Source organism: Anastrepha ludens, chromosome 2, assembly GCF_028408465.1.
Source record: "Anastrepha ludens isolate Willacy chromosome 2, idAnaLude1.1, whole genome shotgun sequence".
NCBI classification, from domain to species: Eukaryota; Metazoa; Arthropoda; class Insecta; order Diptera; family Tephritidae; genus Anastrepha; species Anastrepha ludens.
Window position 1 is genome coordinate 60,997,374 of NC_071498.1, and position 19,774 is coordinate 61,017,147.

The 19,774-nt window shown below is 38.7% G+C and overlaps 1 protein-coding gene across 2 annotated transcripts; it reads right to left on the bottom strand.

Annotated features, from left to right (window-relative positions):
* Positions 1-971: 971 nt before the first annotated feature.
* Positions 972-18,740, bottom strand: LOC128871596 (uncharacterized). Of its 2 annotated transcripts, none has more exons than XM_054113465.1 (11): positions 18,655-18,740; positions 16,649-16,850; positions 15,006-16,319; positions 11,921-12,988; positions 10,612-11,633; positions 10,240-10,392; positions 9,784-10,178; positions 9,507-9,720; positions 9,226-9,441; positions 4,448-4,930; positions 972-4,385 (listed from the first exon to the last, which is right to left on the bottom strand). In XM_054113465.1, exons 3-11 carry the CDS (start codon positions 16,105-16,107, stop codon positions 4,257-4,259), a joined length of 4,782 nt encoding a protein of 1,593 aa, XP_053969440.1. In that variant the 5' UTR covers positions 16,108-16,319; positions 16,649-16,850; positions 18,655-18,740; the 3' UTR covers positions 972-4,256. The 2 variants fall into 2 exon arrangements, with proteins under 2 accessions (XP_053969440.1, XP_053969439.1); XM_054113464.1 differs by having other exon boundaries at positions 18,642-18,740.
* Between the last annotated feature and the right edge of the window lie 1,034 nt (positions 18,741-19,774).

Sequence of the window (19,774 nt, forward strand, 5' to 3'; positions counted from 1 at the left end):
ATTATCAAAACAGATTTACATAAAGCAAATGCACATATGTTTGTATGTATTTATAGCTTCAGAAATAATGTGAATGAAATTCGAGCAACCGTGCTAAAAAATATTGTAGAATAATTGCAATACTTTCTGTATACTTCGTTCAAATACCTAACTGTTTTAATCAATTCCCACTCTTTCATTGTACGTTTGTTTTTTGTAAAATTTATAGAAACACAATACGACAACGACAGAACCAAACCCAGCGGTCTTTTGTTTTTGCTTCTTGTTTACAACAGGCCAAATAAGTTTACAAAGAGAGTTTCGATTAGTTCTATTGATAGTGGCTGGCCAACGTGCATAAATCAAGTTTGGGGAAATTACAAATTTAAAGAAAGCACAACTAGCCAAAATTCAAAATGGTCACAAAATTAGTCAAACGAAGAAGGCTGTAAAAGCAAACAACAGAATTAAAAGAATAACAAAAAAAGGCTTATATTAAGACATGTTTCTTTTCTAAAGCGAATTGCTATAAATTTAATAATATAATAATTGTTTCGCCATTATAATGTAATAACTTTTGTTTGCATGAATTTTTGAATTTTTCTTCAATTGACGTATGTATACATATATACCATTGTTTCTATAAAATCAGAATTCCATTATTCATAAAATAAATGTGCTATTCAGGTAAGCGTGCTTATCAGGTTATCTGCTTATTTGGTTATATTTTTACAGCATTTTGATCGAAAATAATTTTGATTCCAGAATTTTAATATACAGAATTTCAGTTCTCCATCATTTTGATCATACAGAATTTTAAATACAGAATATTGAACCAAAAGAATTTAGGCTAGACAGAATTTTTTTTTTTATTTTTACAGAATTTTCATCCAAAAGAATTTTGAAAAGCAGAATTTAGTACCTCTCCCTTTAAATATATCTGTTATACTATTTTGTTCGCAGTAACAATTGCCATTTGAGAAGAACCTAAATTTGTATTCACTTCATTTCTTACTCATTTATTTCACTAATTTATTTTTTTGTGCGGTTTTCTACAAGTGCATTTTATACGGCTGCCGCACGCTCACACATCTGCCAAAATAATGCACAACTTACAACGCTGATAAAAATATGTAAGCTTAGAATTAAATAAAAATGAACTTACAATTAATTAATTGGCAAAAAAAATTCACAACATGAAAGCGATAAATGATGCAAAAACACATCAAATATAACTGCAAGCCTAGCTAAATACAGTGGAGTACATAAGTGTGTAAAATTTAAATTTAACAAATTATACATGAAAGCATTATTGATTGAAATACAGTAGCTCGCAAAATTACCACACTTCAATTTGTTAAGAATTCAATTCTATATTAACAGCATTCCATTTGGAGTCAAGGATGATTTGTGAATAAAACGCTTAGTGTTTGAAGTACATTTATCAATCATTTTTAATCATCCGTGAAAGCACAGCCCTGCAATAATCTCAGTTTTATATATAAAAAATACTGCAGGCCGCTAAGCGATTCCACGCAATAGCCAGTTATATACAAGCGAAATTACACGAATTTATATGCAGGTCAAGGATTGCACTTCAGTGGTATTCTCCAAAAATGTACAATTTGCAATTCCTACAACAAAGTGCCTAGTCAAATCCAGAACCAGCAACTCTAAGAAGTTGGTAATATTTTCTGAGACTACGACATTAAACTCGTTCTCACGACAGTCGATTCTACTTTAAAGGAACGACCTGGATTTCTATCCGCCCAAACACTGTTACACTATTACATTAAGAGTGATGACTTTTCTGAGTCATTGTACGCAAAGAACTTAAAAAAATAAAAAATTTCATTCATATCGCACTTTAGCATCGAGTGGTGAAGGACGTGCTTCAGTGAATATAAATTATTATGACATTTAAAAAGTGCAAATAAAGTATATATTATTTTATATTTCATAAAAGTGTATAAATTAATTTTTGAATACCTTGGTGGATTTACTGTACTAACACTTGAGCCTTCCTACTGCTGCTTTTCACGAAAAAACTGACCCCGTCTACAAATCAGCATGGCTTCCGCCGACTGCTCAATACCACCACAGCACTCACCGCTATAAATACACAGGCTAATCGTGAGCTTCACCAAAACCACTCCCAGCGAGAGGAGAAATTGTCGAAGTCTTTCAATACCGTCAGCCATTCCACGCTGTTAGATAGTATATAACAGTCGACCCTGCCGCCGGTTCTAAAAAAAAGGTGGTCCACGAACTACTTGTGTTGTCGACAATTACTGTAATTTTCGAGACCGAAAATCAAAACAAAGGAGGATAAAGTAAGTAGTGCCGCAGGGTGGTGTTCATTCACTCTTGCCTTCCAACTTTTATACATATTTCGAAGCTGCCTACGCTAACGATTGTTCGATAATGATATCCGGCGATGACAAAGATGGCTTGTCTTCCAAAGTGAACTATTATTTCGCCAGCCTTCGCTTTCGCTTTGTCACTGTGTGGAGTCTCAAGCTTTCACCCACTAAATCCAGGGCGGCCCTCCTTAGCACCTGGATGAAAGAGGTTAATTAGAGGCGAAAGTCGACGACACACACCAATAACGACTATAAATATCCCTAAAATTGTGGGGGTCACCTTCAAAAGTTTGCTCGCCTTTTCGGCGCATACATCCGGAATTGCCACCAAAACCGCAAAAAAGATACTCGAAACGCTAACCGGTTGCACTTGGGGAAAAGACAAAGATATGTGGTCGGGGACATTTAAAATAATTGGCCGATCGGTTCTGACTTACGCTGCGCCCATCTGGTCGCCTGACACTAGTGATTCGCAGTGCACTAAGTGGATGTCTCCTTTGCAACATCTCAACGACGAGGCTACGATGCTTCCAGACGTAGTTAAGGTAGTCAAAAGTTAGAAAAATACATTTTTATGTTTAAATGTGCAAGTAATTTGAGAAGAATTAATATTCACTAACACAACTACACAGCAAACAGCCTCATCTTAACAGAGCTAATACGAACTTAAAAAGGAAATTATCACCGTAGCAAATTATGGACAATCCATGGTGAACAAAATTTAGAAGGTGTGTCCACTATCATACAGTTAACCGGCTCTCAGCGAATTTGAAAGAATCAATTGATAGGCTGACGTACGCGCGGTCATTACAGCTGTTTTTTACGAAATAACTGAGATTGTGCTGGTGATATACGAAAAAAACTGAAGGAGTCCCCACTCATGTTGTTTTGTTGCTGTCTGAACAACGACTAATTGGGCGAGTGTGTGAACACGCGTGAAATGAGCGGGCAGAATTCTGCTGCCGAGTGCTTGGTGACGTGACAGCAAAGTTATTCACTCCATTCCATTTTTCACCATAGCTGAAAGCCAAAACTGATAATCTGTCATCCTTGTGGGCAACCCACCAACCTACTTAAATCATGCAAAAAAAATTATATTAAATATAAAATATTTGATTTCACTTTACAAACGAATGGCGAATAATTCGATCGCAAATTAGATTACTTCAAATAATCACAATACTTTGTAAATATTATAACAAAAAATAGTTACAAATGTAAACTTAAATGAATATATCACAATTCACTATAAAAATAATATCTTAATTTTAATGGCGATGTTGAATGAAATGATTCAAGTGTGATTTTTGTTTTTTGTTGTTTACAACAATACTACTGAATATTTGAGTTGAACAAATTATCTTAGCTGCAATGATATGCAAAAATTGCAGCAAGAAATATAGCTAAATAAATAAAGAAATAATTTAGCGAGAATATTAGAGAAAATTTACGCACAAAACGAGCGAAGGAGTGAAACATTTCGTAAATAAATATAATATCAATAGCTTTTCTTACGAAAACCTTTTAAGCACCTTGCAAAAAACAATGATTTATAATGTACGTTAAAAAAAATAAATATTTTCACGAACAAAAAGCAGCATTTTCTTCATACTTTCATATCTAAATAATTTTCAACCCTTCTTTCTTAAACTATGTACCTGCTTTGCTTGTTAAACAACTTTCCTCTTGTATTCGTTACTCTCCATGAATATGTGTGTGTATGTGTTAAATATGCATTCAAATATTTCATATATGAATTAAGTTTAAGTTAAGCTTTGAGAGTTTGAAAGCCTTTTTATGCTTAATTAATAGTCACCATCACTTTTCGTTCTTCTTATTTCACTTGCAAAAATACGTCTATATACTGTTATTTCCTTTGTTTCATTAACTGTCTGCACACTCCCTTTAAACGGCTCACAATGGATAGCCCATAGCGGCGGATAAAAGTGGCTCCCACGCTCTGTTTATATCCATATAAAGCATAGTGCATTGCTCAGCTATCAAGTCCTCCTCATCCAACACAGTTATAGGGAATAAATCATTCTAAATAAGAAGCAAATTTTTAAATCTTATTTTACAATCATTCATTCTATTCGATTACTTACGTTCTTTGCCTGCCACAATTGTTCAAGTAGCCGCAGAAAGCGTTGCATTTCGGAGCTGCTCGCAAAGAAGATCACCAAATCGTCGGTGCTTTCGCGCACCTCCTGACAAGAAAATTCCAAAACACACCACCATGTGTCATTGTGCGATGGTATCTTAATGCCAGTCATTTCTTTTATATCCGCGCAAGTGAGTATCTCGAGTCCCGAATCTTTGCCATAAACGCTATACATATTCGAGTAACGCTCATCGGCCACCTTAGCGGCGCATTCTGTTTGTATTTGTCGCGAATAGTTGGTGATGTTGGTAGTGGTGCCCATTGAGGTTGCGTTCGTGGTGGTGGCATTGGTAGAAGTTGAATGTGTGGTATTGCCACCACCTGTGGTTGTGGATTGCGAGAGCTGTGAGAGTTTAGTGGGTGTAGAATTCATAGATGAACAGGAGCGTTGTGCAAAACGCGTTGGTGTGCTCATTGCGGAACTTAGCTGTGGGGGAGATGGATATGAAGGCGATTATATAAGTAAGAAAATATGAAAAATTTGTATGGTTAATGGTTAATGGTTGTAGAGGGTTAAGGAGTAGCCCTTTAGCACTGCGACCATATTGATCTATTGTGCACCCTATGCTGTCTATTGACTGTTAAGTATGCTTATGAATTGTACCAGCTCCTTCTGAGGGAGTGATTGAAGGTCTTCATCTGTAAGCATGAACTTGTTTAAAAACCTTTTTCTTCTATGCGTCAACCCCGGACATTCGATAATGAGATGTTCCATAGACTCCTCATCTTCGCAGCAGAATCTGCAGGTGCTGGTGTTAGTTATGCCTAATTTATGTAAGTGTTTGTTGCAGGTGAAGTGACCCGTGAGGGCGCCTGTGAGAGTGCGAATGCTCTTTTTGTTTAACGTGAGGGCCATGTTGGCTCTTTTAGCGTTGAAACTTAGGAACTTTTTGGAGTGTCTAAGACCCTCTACATTGTTCCAATGCTGATTTAATAGAGTTTTGGCCCAGTATTTTATTTTTTGTTTTAGGTTGTTTTTGTTGAATCCGAACATAGGACTAGGTCCGATGAAGTTTTCATCTGCCCCTTTTTTGGCTTGAACGTCTGCCTTTTCGTTGCCTTCATATCCCTCATGTCCCGGTACCCAAATTAATGAAACATTGTTTTTGGATGACAGATTATTGAGTGCCTTGTGGCATTCTAAGAGGGTTTTTGAGTTGTATGTATAGCTATCTAGAGCTTTTAGGACTGATTGGCTGTCCGAGAGTATTTTAATTCTTACTCTCTTGTGGTTTCTGCGTTGCATGATGTTTACTGCTTCCATTATTGCGTATGGTTCCGCTTGGAAGATAGTGGTGTCCCTGGTGAGAGTGTATGATTTGTGGATTCTGGGCCCCACTACACCTGCTCCTACACCGTAAGGTGTTTTTGATCCATCAGTGTACCATTTTTGTGAATCATCATTCATCCATTTCGGGTTTGTTTTCCACTCTATCCTCTCTGGAAAGGTAACTGAGTATCCTTTTGTGAAACAGAGGGTTGGGTCAATGTGGTCTGAAACTTGAGCCATGCTTATGGTGTTTTTGATTTTGTTTAGGATATTTAGGTGACCGGTGAGGTTGCCCAATTTGAAATTTACTTTCATGTGTAGCATGAGTGCTTGCGTAGCTGCTTCCTCTTGGATTGCTATATGAAGTGGTGGGAGATTAAGGAGTGCTTCCATGCCAGCTGTTGGGGTAGTTCTCATAGCCCCTGTGATGCATAGGCAAGCAAGCCTTTGTACTTTTCCCAGTTTGGTTATCGTTGTTTGTTGGATAGATTTGCTCCACCATACTAGTGCCCCATACAGTATGATTGGTCTAACCATTTGGGTGTATATCCAGAGGACCATACTAGGGCTGAGGCCCCAGGATCTCCCTAGTAATTGTTTGGTTGTCCACAAGGATTTCGTGGCTTTTTTTGTTATATTATTTATATGTGATTCCCAAGTGAGTTTTTTATCTAAGGTTAAACCTAGATATTTGACCTCTTCCTTTAGTTCTATCACTGTTTCATTTAGTTTCAATGCAGGAAACTTTAACTTTCTTTTTCTTGTGAAGGGGATTATTGTGGTTTTGTTAGGGTTGATCGACAGCACCTCCTTTTTACACCATTCCCATGTTGCGTTCAAGGCATTTTGCATTAAGTCCGTTAGTGTCCTTTCATGGTTGCCTTTTATTATAACAGATATGTCATCTGCATAACCAATGGTTATGAATCCCTTGTTGTTTAGGTGCTGCACCAAGTCATCAACTAGTAGGGACCATAGCAGTGGAGAAAGAACTCCTCCTTGCGGACATCCCTTTACTGTTGTGACATTCAGTTCAGCTTGTCCTAGCGAGGCTTTAATAATCCTCTGATTAAGCATTTGGCTTATCCAGTGAGTTATTATTGGGTTTGCACCTCTTTTTTCGAGTGCTATTTCCATGGATTTGTAATTTGCGTTGTCGAAGGCTCCCTCTATGTCCATAAAGGAACATAGGGCTATTTCTTTTTGATTTAGGGCCTTTTCTATATTGACAACGAGTGTGTGCAGTGCTGTGACTGTGGATTTCCCTTTTTGGTAAGCAAATTGCAGCTTATGAAGGGGTTTTTTGAAGATTACTTCTTCTCTTAGATGATATTCGAGTAGTTTTTCCATTGTCTTTAGCATGAACGACGATAGACTGATTGGTCTGTAAGATTTTGGAGAATCAGGGGGTTTGTTACCTCCCTTAGGAATAAATATTACCTTCACTTTCCTCCATATCTTTGGAATGTATTCCAATATTAGGCTAGCTCTGAAGATTTTCACCATGACTCGGATCAGTTCCACAGTGCCTTTGGATAGAAGTGCTGGGAATATTCCACCCGGCCCTGGTGATTTAAAGGGTTTAAAGGAGTTAATTTCCCACTCTACCCTTTCGAAGTTTACGATTTTATTGACAAATGAGACCGTAGATCTCCGTTGATGGTGAGTTACCATGTCTAGACTATTGTCGATTGATGGGTCTTGACTTTTACAATCTGGGAAGTGAGTCTTTAGGAGAAGCTCTAGTGTTTCTACGAATGTGTTGGTAATAGTTCCGTTTGGACCTTTTAGTGTGCCTATGGGACTTGAGTCACCTTTGGAAAGTGATTTTTGGATTCTAGCTGTTGCTGGAGTATAAATATAATTTGTATAGTTAAGCACTAAAGGACGATAGCTGTGGCTGCATAGTTTCTTGATCGAAATCTAATCTTTACATTTTGTCACTAGCTCAAGATTGTATGTCATCTAAGATTTGTTTTTTAGTCAAAGGGCATTTTACTTTCAGAAGAAACAATTTTTAGCGACTAGCTAAAGAAGCGTCGCAGTATGAATCCAGCGGTATGTCCGATAACTCAGACATTCCGTTACCGGAACGACTCGGATTTATATCTGGGGAAGGACTATCCCCAAATATGTATGGCGAATGTTTATGCTACAACAACAACATGTCTCAGATGTTAGACATAAACATAGATTGATTTAAGATTTGCAGCGAATTTAAAGGAATCAGCTCATTCGCTTACGCCATAAGGGGTGTGTTGGCGGTTTGTATACGAATACGGCGAATACGTTGGTCCCCCGACCGTGTTTACAACGCCGCACTGCCCGGAGTGTGAAGCACTGAGTTATCGGGCACTTCATTCCTGAGGCCACCGTCTTTACGTTGCTTTTCTTCTTGGCGCAGCATCGCGGAACACGCTTTCTTTTAGTCTTGTCTTATCATAGCCGATAAGCCCAGCGGTGTCTGTTCCTTTGACATAACTTATCAGCGAAATAAATTTGTTCCCTACAACGCTCTCTGTGTGTTGAACAAGCTCGATATACGCGAAGCGGTGATCTGGCTTGTTAAATTGCATGGATGCTGCCTTTTATCGGCCATGCGCCAAATCTAGTAAGATATAACGACAGAGAGATTCGGACTTTTACGGCTTAGGCTATGTTGATCTCTAATGTATTTTATCTCTGCCGGCGCGAAGGACGACAGTCGGTTATACGTCACCGAAATGACTCGAATTTATATCCGCCCAAGGACTGTCATACAAGTTTATGAAGAATGTTTATGCAGTTACAATAATAATAGCTTTCACTCCATCAGTATAATTGGGCGCGTCTTTGAACTTAGGTTCGGTTGAAGCAGTTACCCTGTGGGACGCACTCAGGCTCTTAGTCCATTGTGATGCCGCGTGGGAAACTTGTCCCTATCTCTCCCAAAACCATTAATCGGCTCTGCAGTTACCTTCAATGTTACCTTTAAGTGAAATGACTAAGCCTCTCTTTAAGAGATGCGCTGAATTTCATGCCTACCTTGGAGGTTGTCGATTGCTTTGTGAGGGATTTTATCGCCGCCTGGATTTCAGTGAAAATGAATCGCGTCACACTCTACAGTGTCGCGGCTTTCATTACTGCCATCAGTTCTGTCTGAAAGACACTACAGTAGTCGCGGAGCCGACAAAACCGAAGGAGGCCCCCAGATGTTCGGAATATACACCTCCGCACACCCTGCCCTCGAGATTTGAACCATCTGTGTATACATGTATCAACATCAACATGGATGGATTCGCCCTGTCTTACATCATCTCATTACCACACTTTCTTTGAGGGTAGGAGGGTCGTGAACATTGTAATGGTAAGTGTAGGCGGTGTTGTGTAGTCCACCAGTCCGGGAGTCTTTGTACTTTCTAGTAGACTATCGTGAAATTTACGTATAGGCTGAAAAGTATAATTTTCCTTACCAAACTTCCTGTATCGCCTGCTGTTAGACTGCATTCATCATTAATACCAATATTAAAGTCTTTACCAACATCTGCAAAGGCATTTGGCCTCTTTTCAGTATCAGCTTTAATTTGCTTCAGTGGCGATGAAAAATCTTCACGTAAAGTGATCAAATGATTTTGTGTAACTATCAGCGTGCAACCAAGTGTCTTATGCTTCTCCTGCATTTCAAATAGCTGGGAAAAAATAAAAATAAATACACGGTCATTCATTATAGAAAAAATCAGCATTTAAAACGTACACCACTCGCAGTCTGCAGTAGCGCTTGCAGCCACTCGGAGGCCACATATTCATCAGGTGCCGCTAACTGCAATAGTTGACCTTTCAAAATAATTTCGAAACAATGCGGACGTCCTGCTTTGACTGCGCGACGCGCACCCTGGCATTCGGCAAGCGCCATAGCCCAACTGGGTATTTTTTGAGTCGAGTCATTGAACATATACAACACACCAGCTCTACGAAAGCAAAGGAAAAAGCTTAGTTTCTGTATTTACTACCGACAATGATGTATAACCTACTTCAACAAGAAATAACCGGGATTCCAAATGTGCTTGCTGCCGCTGTAATTGGACTGGTGCTCTTTGATACGTCGATGCATAAGAAAACCCTTTACATGCGGTCCCAAAGGCTCTTGTTCGCTACCCAAAAAGCCAGCTGGCACATTTACCACCGCATAATACATCCAAGTGTCTTTAGCACCTACCGATGAATTTTCGCGTACGAATTCTTGCAAGGGCGCGAGGTGAGCAAACGACAGCTGACCAACAGCGGGCAAGGAAGAGCCACTACGCCGAGCACACATTTCCAAATTAGCAACCAAACCGTCAGCGGGATAAGGCCCACCAGCAAGCAATACCTGTTGCATGTCACGTGTGCTATTGCTGAGTAAAACCGTGTTGCCGAAGGGACCCATCTGGAAAGGTGAAAAAAGCAGCTCAAAGATACTGGTATTATTTTTATGCATGCAAGCTTACAAGTATCACATCCAGCTCAGCGTAGGAGAGCACGAACTTAGAGCATAAACGATTTCGCACCAAATCCGTAACGTACAATTTGCGATCGGTAAGAAAGACCAATACAGGCGTCATGTAACCTTCTCGGCTGTAGCCGGTATACAGTTTGAAGACCTGAAGATCAGAATCAATAAATTAATAATAATATTAGAGATTATTTATGGGAAGCATTACTTTTTTTATTTTAATAACCAAATTTAATAAAAATATATGAAAATATTTGACTGGTTCGCTCCTAAATGGCATCGATTTTCATTCGGCCAAGCAACATTACTCAAAAGTTACTGGGGACATTTTTTATGCTACTCTACTGTTGTTCTACTGCTAACTCACCTTCATAAGCTGCTCTGTAGGATCGCGCAGTATATGCAAATAGCTGCCATTAAAAATATCAATAGATATTTCACCAATGCCAAGCTCAAAACGCGACGCATCACCTGGCATATCGTCAATCTGTGCCAATTCACGTCGCGGCGAATTAGCGCCCGACATTTCAATCTCCATTGCTATTTCGGCATTCAAATCATCAATGAGTTCATAGTTCTTTGGCTTCACACCTGGCACATATAAATTGCCAGAGAAGAGTCGCTGCTCACTACGCAGTTTACCTGCAAAGAAATTATTTTTGCGTATCGAAGACTCGAGAATCTTTTTCTGTGTGACATTGCGCAAAAAGCGATTAATCAACGATGTCTTTGCATTGTTTGGCTGTGGTGGCTTCAAAAGATTTGCATAGTCACTCATTGCTTGCCTTTCACTAATCTCACTGGGATAATCCACAATAACAATATCGCTTTCATTTTTATCCGTATCAGTCGTAATGGTTATAATATCGTCAAATTCTTCGCTAAGTATAGTACTCTTCGAATCACGGCCACAACCACCACGGACGCCAATGTAACCACCAGTCGCACCACCACTGCCACCCGTCGACATATTTGCTAAACCGATGGTGCTGCCGCCATTAAAGAGATCAGGACTAAGCAAGAACGGTTCGGGTGGGCAAGCAGAGGTATTGCTTGCGCTACCAAGACTTGTGCCATAACGTTGTGGCTGTGCGGCCAAGTTGCCGCCACTAGCTCGCTTTTTCAATGGGGAAGGTAAGTGACGCTGCTGCTTTTCGAGGTTACCACGCAAGTCTTGCCCTATAGCCAGACTGTTAATGCTGCTATTGCCTGCACTACCAACAGTAAGTGAAATACTGTTCGTTTTCGACTGTGTCGGCGGTAATGAAGATGCACTCGTATTAGTTAGCTCGGATATTGTGGATGAAGAAATGGTATTTGGTAATGGATGCTTGATTGATTGCTTAAGTTCACTGGTATCGGTAAAAGGGCTGCTGTGGGCATTTGGCGCTAGAGAGTGAATAATATTATGCAAATTTTTTACAAGTTATGAAAATTGAATTTGTTCAAAACTCAAAAACAAAATAATTGTACTTATAAAAAAATAATAAATTGTTTTTTAGTACAAATATGAACACGCTTTTGCGGTAAATTGAGATTAGACGCCTATTAGTTTAGTTTAAACGAGTTTCAATACTCAGTTTTTTTTTTCAGTATTAAAATTTTTCAAATTGATATCTAATAATGCATTGCTTATTAAAATCTAATCAAAAAATGTTAATATAATTTCCACTCACAAAACTTCATATCAACGCCTGATCTCTGTTGAGTTTCTACAACGTTAATAGCCTTGGAAGCCGCTGATGGTTTCTTTGCCTTGGGTGTTGTAGTTGAATCTTTATTGAGACTGCGAAAGAAGTTGGAGAACGTTTTTGCGATTGGGGCAGCGCTAAAGGCACTACGCAACTGATCCGGCTCCGGTTGTGCAATAGGTGTATCATTTTCCAATAGCAAACTCGAAGCGACACTACCAGGCGTATTGCCTGCCGTATCCAAATCAAGATCAAGCATTTCATTTGTGTCATAACAATAGGAAACACCTGTGTGCTCGAAAACGGTGCTCTCACAATTAACAATGAATTTATTGCGAAATTGTGGCGGTTGTTCAGCGGCTGGCTGCAGCTGTTGCGTAGCTATGACGGCATCATTAAGTTTAGCACTCAGTTGGTTTTGCATAACAACATCCAGTAGCTCAGTGCGTTGATCTGCGTCGATTTCTTCCTGTCTTTGCAGAACTCTACTAGGCGTGTCAGTTGTTGCGGTTTTCTCAGAGCTGCTTTGACGTGTAGGTGCATACATTTCATCGTCGTTTTTACGACGCAATTGCTCGTCAACATTGTGCACAAACTTTTTAACACCTTGAGACTTTTTGGAGCCATCAAGGCTTTTGCTTAAGAAGGGTTTTTGTTTGAGTGGTGGTGAGGGAGGTGAAAAAAATTGCTCATCCGCTAGTTTGGACGATTTGTGCTCGGGGGTTTGTTGCTCCAACTCTGGTATACACTCGACAACTGATTGCAGATCTTCCGAGCCTTCGGGTACACCACGTTCAGGTAGGGGCATAGTGAAGATGCTCTTCAACGAGCCAATTATCATTTTGCTGCTATTGTCGATTAGTTGATTCATGTCATGTACGTTGAATTTTTTGACTCGTGTGCTCAGATCCTGCTCGTAGATGATGCTGGTGTTTCGCTTAGGTTTCTTCAAGCAACTAGACTTTGGTTTCTTCTCCTTGTTCCACACAGACTTTTTCTGATTATTCTCATTTAAATTGTCGATATTTGGCTCAGAGAAGTAACAGTTATCGCCTAAAGAGGACGGTGAAAAAAAATTGTTCAGTAAGTTATTCAAAGGTGAGGTTCCTGTAAGCTCTGCGAATATTGTTATGAAAATAGGAATTCACACAAAAACCAAAAAAAAGGACAAAAAAAAAAAAAAACAATAAGAAAGACTAACATGGCTCCGAACCGAACTTTAAATGCCGCGCCTATTTTAGTAAAATTTAAGTTAGGCTGGCTGTTAGTTTTTGTAGACGAAAAAATTCATAAACAATTAGAGTGCTTGTAACATCAAGTGGACGGACGGAAATTTAATCTGAGCAAATACAAAGTGAGCGAGGCTTTTATCCGATTTCAATAATACAATAATTATGTCGGATCTAAGTGAGGTGGAGAGATTATATTTCCAAACATGTAGCTATGGGTCTTTGGACGATCGGCTCACACGCGGAAAAACTAGGTTTACCATTTAACCCTATTTGCAGAAGCTGTGGAATCTTTCAGAGAAGGATACTGTTGATCATTTTCTCTCTAAATTTCCAGGTTTGGCAGCTAGACGATTAAGGTCACTAGGTGCTTCTTTCTTCGACAGCCTGGGGCAGTGTGCCAACCTATTGTAAATCTCATCAACTTTCTCCATTTCATCAACAGCTCTGCCTGTTGGAGGTCTTATAATATTATCGAAACGACACTTTAGTGCTACTTGGGGAGTGCCAGAATGGAACTTCAACCATTTCACCTACCTACCGACCAGTTACGAAAAGTTTTCTTTCATCGTGTGTCTTTCCTTGGGTTTATCACTTTTATCAAATGTAAGTAATTATATTTAATTATAACAGAGCAGCACCATTTCTTTCCATTTTTGCAAATTACCTTTATATGGCAGGTGGGCGTGGTTATTGCTCGGTTTCGCCCATTTTCAATTTCAAAGTACTTCGAACGAAGAGAAAAAAGTGGGTTTCATTGAAATATATTTGCACGAGTTATCGTGCGCGGCCACCGTAGCCGAATGGGTTGGTGTGTGATTACCATTCGGAATTCACAGAGAGAACGTTGGTTCGAATCTCTGTGAAACCAAAATTAACATTTTTCTAATAGCGGTCGCCCCTCGGCAGGCAATGGCAAACCTCCGAGTGTATTTCTGCCATGAAAAAGCTCCTCATAAAAATATCTGCCTTTCGGAGTCGGCTTCAAACTGTAGGTCCCTCCATTTGTGGAACAACATCAAGACGCACACCACAAATAGGAGGAGGAGCTCGGCCAAACACACAAAAAGGGTATACGCGCCAATTATATATATATATATCGTGCTCACGGATAAACATATGGGCGCTAGGACCGCTAAATCTACTCCTCTCATCATTCTGAGCATTTTGGTATATATATGTCTATATCCCTCGCGATTTCTTGCACATGGTCGGGATTTAAGAGACTCCAATGGACATTCTTCTGGAGTGCAGCGCTATAGCGTGGGAAGGTTGAGACATCTTGGCCAATTGCAGCTAGAAGAAAGACAAATACGATCAATCCAACCAAACTCTATCTTCAGTTTAAGAAGGGAACTGGGTTTGGATGAGGTTGTGAGATGAGTAGAGCGCACAAAAGACCATGAGGTTGAAGTGCAAACCTCATAAAGAATCTAATCTAATCTCGATTCCTTTATGCTGTTACATACAGCCGTTATGCAAACACTATTATAATACTCTTGGACACAAGGACCCGGTTATAAAAAAGTCTTTAGTGTGCTGATATTATCCGTAAAAAGTTATGTAGGTATGTATATCTGCCTTAAACTACATACATATGTACATATCTGTGAACTTTTTACAAAGTCAAATTTGGCTAAGCCTACATTTCAGAGCCAAATTCATTCTCATGATTCATAATAAATCATTGTTACTGCTTAAAAATCTTCGTGTTAATTGAATCATTCTTATAGAAATCTATTTTCATGCTTCTAACTACGTATGTAAACATTCTTTACACCCTACGCAATGCAATGCTATGATAATGGAAAGCTTTATTAATCTCATTAATGATGACTCACCAATTATATTATTGTTGGCATTGCTCATGCCAATGCAATCGCATGAATTGCTCTTCGCTTGCCCATACTGCTGTCTGTTTGAGTTTTTGTCATTTTCATCTGAGTCTAAGCTGGAATTCGAACTAGAGCATGAGCACCGATACAACACCTGTTGTCCATCAGCACCATTACCTACACCAACACCATCTGCTACACCGCTACGCTCTTTTGGTACATATTCAAAGACACCTGAATTATCATATTGCAATGCTTTTTGTTCCTCCATATCGTAAACATCAGAATTTCCGTAGTCAAGCACGTCGGAACAAGCATTGCGATACACCACACATCGCCGCCTTTGTTCGCGACTATTTTGTTCCGCTTCATCTTCGTGTGCATGCGCACACAGCTCTGTATGTGTTGCTGCGCCGCCGGCAGCGCCACCATCACCTTCTGAGCACCATGAATACCGTCCTGCAACGCCAACATGCTGAAGTGCTTTTCGGCCCGACTTGTAGGTAATGAAGCCATGCTCAATGTGTATGTTGTCGGTGCGAGTATTCTTGAGTATATCTTCGTGGAAGGAAACGCGCTTTTTGGGCGCCTTAGGTGTAACGGTTGCTTTGCGCGCCTTACGTCGATATACAATATTTTCTGTGGTATCGAATGTAGAGCAGGTGCTTGTGGTCATTGCATCTTCGACGGGGATGTTAGTTGTGGTGTTATCGTTTGTCGTATTTATGATGGTTACATTCGAATTAGTGTCCACGCCAGCTAAAATCTCTTCGAATGCTGCACTAACGAAATGACGCTCTTCGATCGGAGGTGGCGGCGCTGCCACAACAGCAACCTGTTCATTACTACCAGACCGCTCTTGTGCATTATATGTTTTTAATTCTTCGAATTCGAAACCTGTCTGTGAAGTGATTGATTCAACCATAAATTCACTGGACTCAGAATCCATCATCTGCACTCCAGAATCACTTGGCGTCGTGTCCTCCAATGTGCTATTCATACTTGAATTCATTTTGTCCAACGTCGAAGTGGCTTCAAACTTGTTGCCTATTTTGTTAGCTTGTCCCTTTCGATCGAAAGTGTTGACAGTACACAATGGCGATTCCATTATGACATCGAAAGATGATGGAGGACGCTCCACTAATATTTCTATACGTAGTTAAAAATAGGTATGTACATATATGAATAATGTATACACGTTTGAATATTTTGTAGGTATATCCACTTTATATGCAAGGATTTGGAGAGGATTTTTTTTAATATTTCGAGTTTAGGAAAACTGTTATCCAATTTGTGCCAATTATTGTACCATTTCATGATCTTAAACAATAGAAAAAAACATAGTTATAATTAATGTAAGTAATTTCGATTTGGATGTGATACAGATGCACTTTTAGGCAAAAATCAATATTCAACTGGCATCACACCGGCATCGGGCAATGCAGAGGCAATGAATACAATATCAAAAGCACAATGAATCGGGATCGTATACCCACTCCATTGAATTTAGTTATTTGCACTCAAATGCAAGAGCCAACATGAACTACTGTTGCTGCAGTTTGCCTGACACCACCCGCCGCCACTAACCACCCACTTTTTCGTTCAAGTCAATATTCACTTTGCGAAAGTGTGCAGAATTTAATTCGTACCTTCCATTTGTTGTGGGAAATCCATGTTTTTCGTTACGAATTTTATGTGCACGATTTACAGTAGATAAATCTTTCACTTTTTCAAGATTTTTTTTATTAATTAATTGTTTGCAATACCCAATTTTTGTTTGTTTTGATTAGAGTGGCCGGTTTCCCATATCCGCTTCTAAGGTTATTTCTTTGATGTGCAACACGAAAGTGACTGACGAAAATAAGAAAATCGATAATTTCCTATGTGAGTTTATTTAGCTAGCTATGTTTAAGGTGATGATGTTTTGCTATGTTGTGTATACTTTTATTAGTGCATTTTCAAATCGAGTGAAGATAGTATCTTCTGTAGCATTTATATAACGAGAGAGTGAGGTGGACGGTATTAGTTTGATCTGAGTGATTTCTAATAAACATTCCACCAATTGAGAGATCTTGCATAGATCTGCCCGTGTTATCTCGGAGAGCAGGTTAAATTCTAATGCCAGTAAAGAGTCTGCAGAGAAAAGTTTCATGTACAGTACAATCGTGATAGTCCGACATTTCTTAATCCGACACGTTCGGTAATCCGACAACCTCATAACGTCTATGGATGCAATTGGCATTATTTTATTTTGATCAGTCGTAGCAAAGCAGCAGAGGGGGATTGTTTTGTTTCCCGGTCACAACGTATTTGTCATTAAATTTGAACGACGCCAGTTCTCTCGCGATTTCTGACGGTGTTGATGTGATTTTTTTCTGTCTTTTCGTATCATTAAATGGAACCTTCGGTAGTCCGGAATATTTGATAATCCGACAACGAGTTGGTCCCGTATGTGTCGGACTATCACGATTGGACTGTATATAGTTATCGGTCATTCCCTATCTGCATTGATTATAATTTGTAGAAAGCAATATTTTTAATATTTTGATTTCTTTAAGGTTCTTCTCAAGTTTATTAAATCCTGGCCTCTTTGTTCTATTTGTGAGGGTTTATGGGAAAAAATTGGGCTGGTTTATAGAAAAAGTTCGAAAGTCCTAACAACTGTTTCGAATCAGTATTTTTATGCACACCGCTGTTTATAAATTTTCCCAAGGAGTGGTAAATAAAATTCAACATTTAGATTAGTATAGTTAAAAGTAATGAACTATGATATCTCCTTGTCAAGAGAACCGATTTTAATAGTAGTCGCAGGAATGTATAAGTCGCCCTCAGATTATTTCCAAGCCGACACGAGTTCCAATACGACATCATACCCTGCGGTAATACCCCTCACCACATCGTAAGTTTCGACCCCTGCCTTGGGGACAAAGATTAGAACCTTGTAAAAAAAAGATTATAACTCTTCCTGTTGCGGAATGTCTTTAATTTTCAAACTTTTTATTTTGTTGTTTTCTTCAAGCTATTGAAGATTTTTCTTTGTATGTATACGTCAATTCAGTTGGATGAATATAGTAAATATATTTTAGTGTCAGTTGGATATGTTTTGTGATTTTAAATTATTTGTTGATTCTTGACTCCTGGTTTGACAGTTATTTACGGTTTGGTTAATCAAAAGGTCGCATATCTGTATTTATGTTATTTTCATTGTTTTTTTTTTCGGCCTAATCACACTCACTGAACCTAGGACTTTAGATTTTACAAAATCATTGTTTTCTAATAACTATCAATTTTGCCTCTGTGACTCTTTTCATTCACATGCCTTTGGCAAGGTTCACACTTGAAGGTTTCAATGTCCTCCGCCGACGACACTATGTCGGAGTGGATATTTTTATCGCCGTACTCATCGAACTTAATCATAGATCACTCATCACAATTTTATCACAAACGGTCAGTGTCTCCTATTTGTGTAATTAATTTTTGGTTATTGTAGTATTGCCTAAAAGTTAGTGTTTGTAGGTATGTATATGATGCAGATGAACTGTACAGCAATTAAAAAAGACTTTAATGTGCAAATGTGCCAGTAGTTTGATTAATATTCACTGAAACACGTCCACCAACACTCGATTATAAGCCTGATTATACCCAAATTTTCTACATTTTCCTGGAGGATTAAAAATTTCACTGCTGCGTACTTGAATTGAAAATTGTGAATATGCAAATCAATAATCTGTGATGCTTCTTCTTGGCATTGGTGCCAATTGCAGAGAACGTAAATTGATAATAATTGGAATATTCTCAATGCACAAAAAGTGATGGGAATCCACGGTACACAAAAGGTGGTGCAGTCCGATAATCGGAATCTCATTTTTAGCGCTATTGACAACCGATAAGGTCAGTGCCGCGAATAAACAAACAAAAAGCAGAGAAGTCACTTGCTGTGAATTTGCACTGAATGGCTTGGCGAATATTGTGACTTTCAAATTTGTGATTCTTATATTAAACATAATAGAACAAATTAAGTGCCGTGTATTAAATTGCGAATTCACGAATTATAATCACCGTGTACTTCCTCTTAAGCGAACACCTAAGGGACTGAAAATTTTGTCTGATTACGGCAGGTGTGCGCTTATGAGAAAAGTGTAAAACAAAGATAATAATATTTTATGGGAGGTTTAAAGTGTTATGGGAGGCTTGTCCGCTCTAACCAATTTTTTTGTTTAAGTTCTTAAAGAATTGTGGTATGATTTATTCAATTTTAATCGAAATCTATAATGTGGTAAAATATGCCAATTTTTTTCAAACCCTTGAAGAGATCCATACAAATTTTTTTAAGGTTTTGAAATTTTCGTTGATTAATTTGTTTTGTACGCACGATATGAGATTTAGGTTTTTACGAGAGGAACCCTGCCTCCTTTTCCAACACATTATGCTTTTCGCCTTAAGAACGGCGTTCGTAATTTATGTAGCTGTATAAAATTTCAATACTTAGTATGAGCGGTTCCAGAGAAAAACTATAAGAAGATTTCAGTTTGTATGGGAGGTGTTACGCCCGCTTATCCAATAACTAATACTTTTCGTCATATTAATACGTTCACATTTGCATTAATCTCCTATAAATCCACCAAATTAATCTACCCGTTCACATATGGCAGATTACCTGCAATATTGACAATCACCTGTCAAAACTGCTTTGAGAGGTTTTTCTTCATAGAAATTATTCTGGTGGAATATATCGGTGCTTTTGGTTTCTGTAATTATTATTAACGGTATGAAGA

What these genes read in the sequence shown, in the direction of transcription:
- LOC128871596 (XM_054113465.1), bottom strand. Translation starts at nt 16,107, where the DNA reads ATGGAATCGCCATTGTGTACTGTCAACACTTTCGATCGAAAGGGACAA. An exon ending in CCCGGTTATTTCTTGTTGAA is followed by an intron (nt 9,721 to 9,783) that starts GTAGGTTATACA and finishes TTGCTTTCGTAG; the next exon opens with AGCTGGTGTGTTGTATATGT. An exon ending in AATTGTGGCAGGCAAAGAAC is followed by an intron (nt 4,386 to 4,447) that starts GTAAGTAATCGA and finishes CTTCTTATTTAG; the next exon opens with AATGATTTATTCCCTATAAC.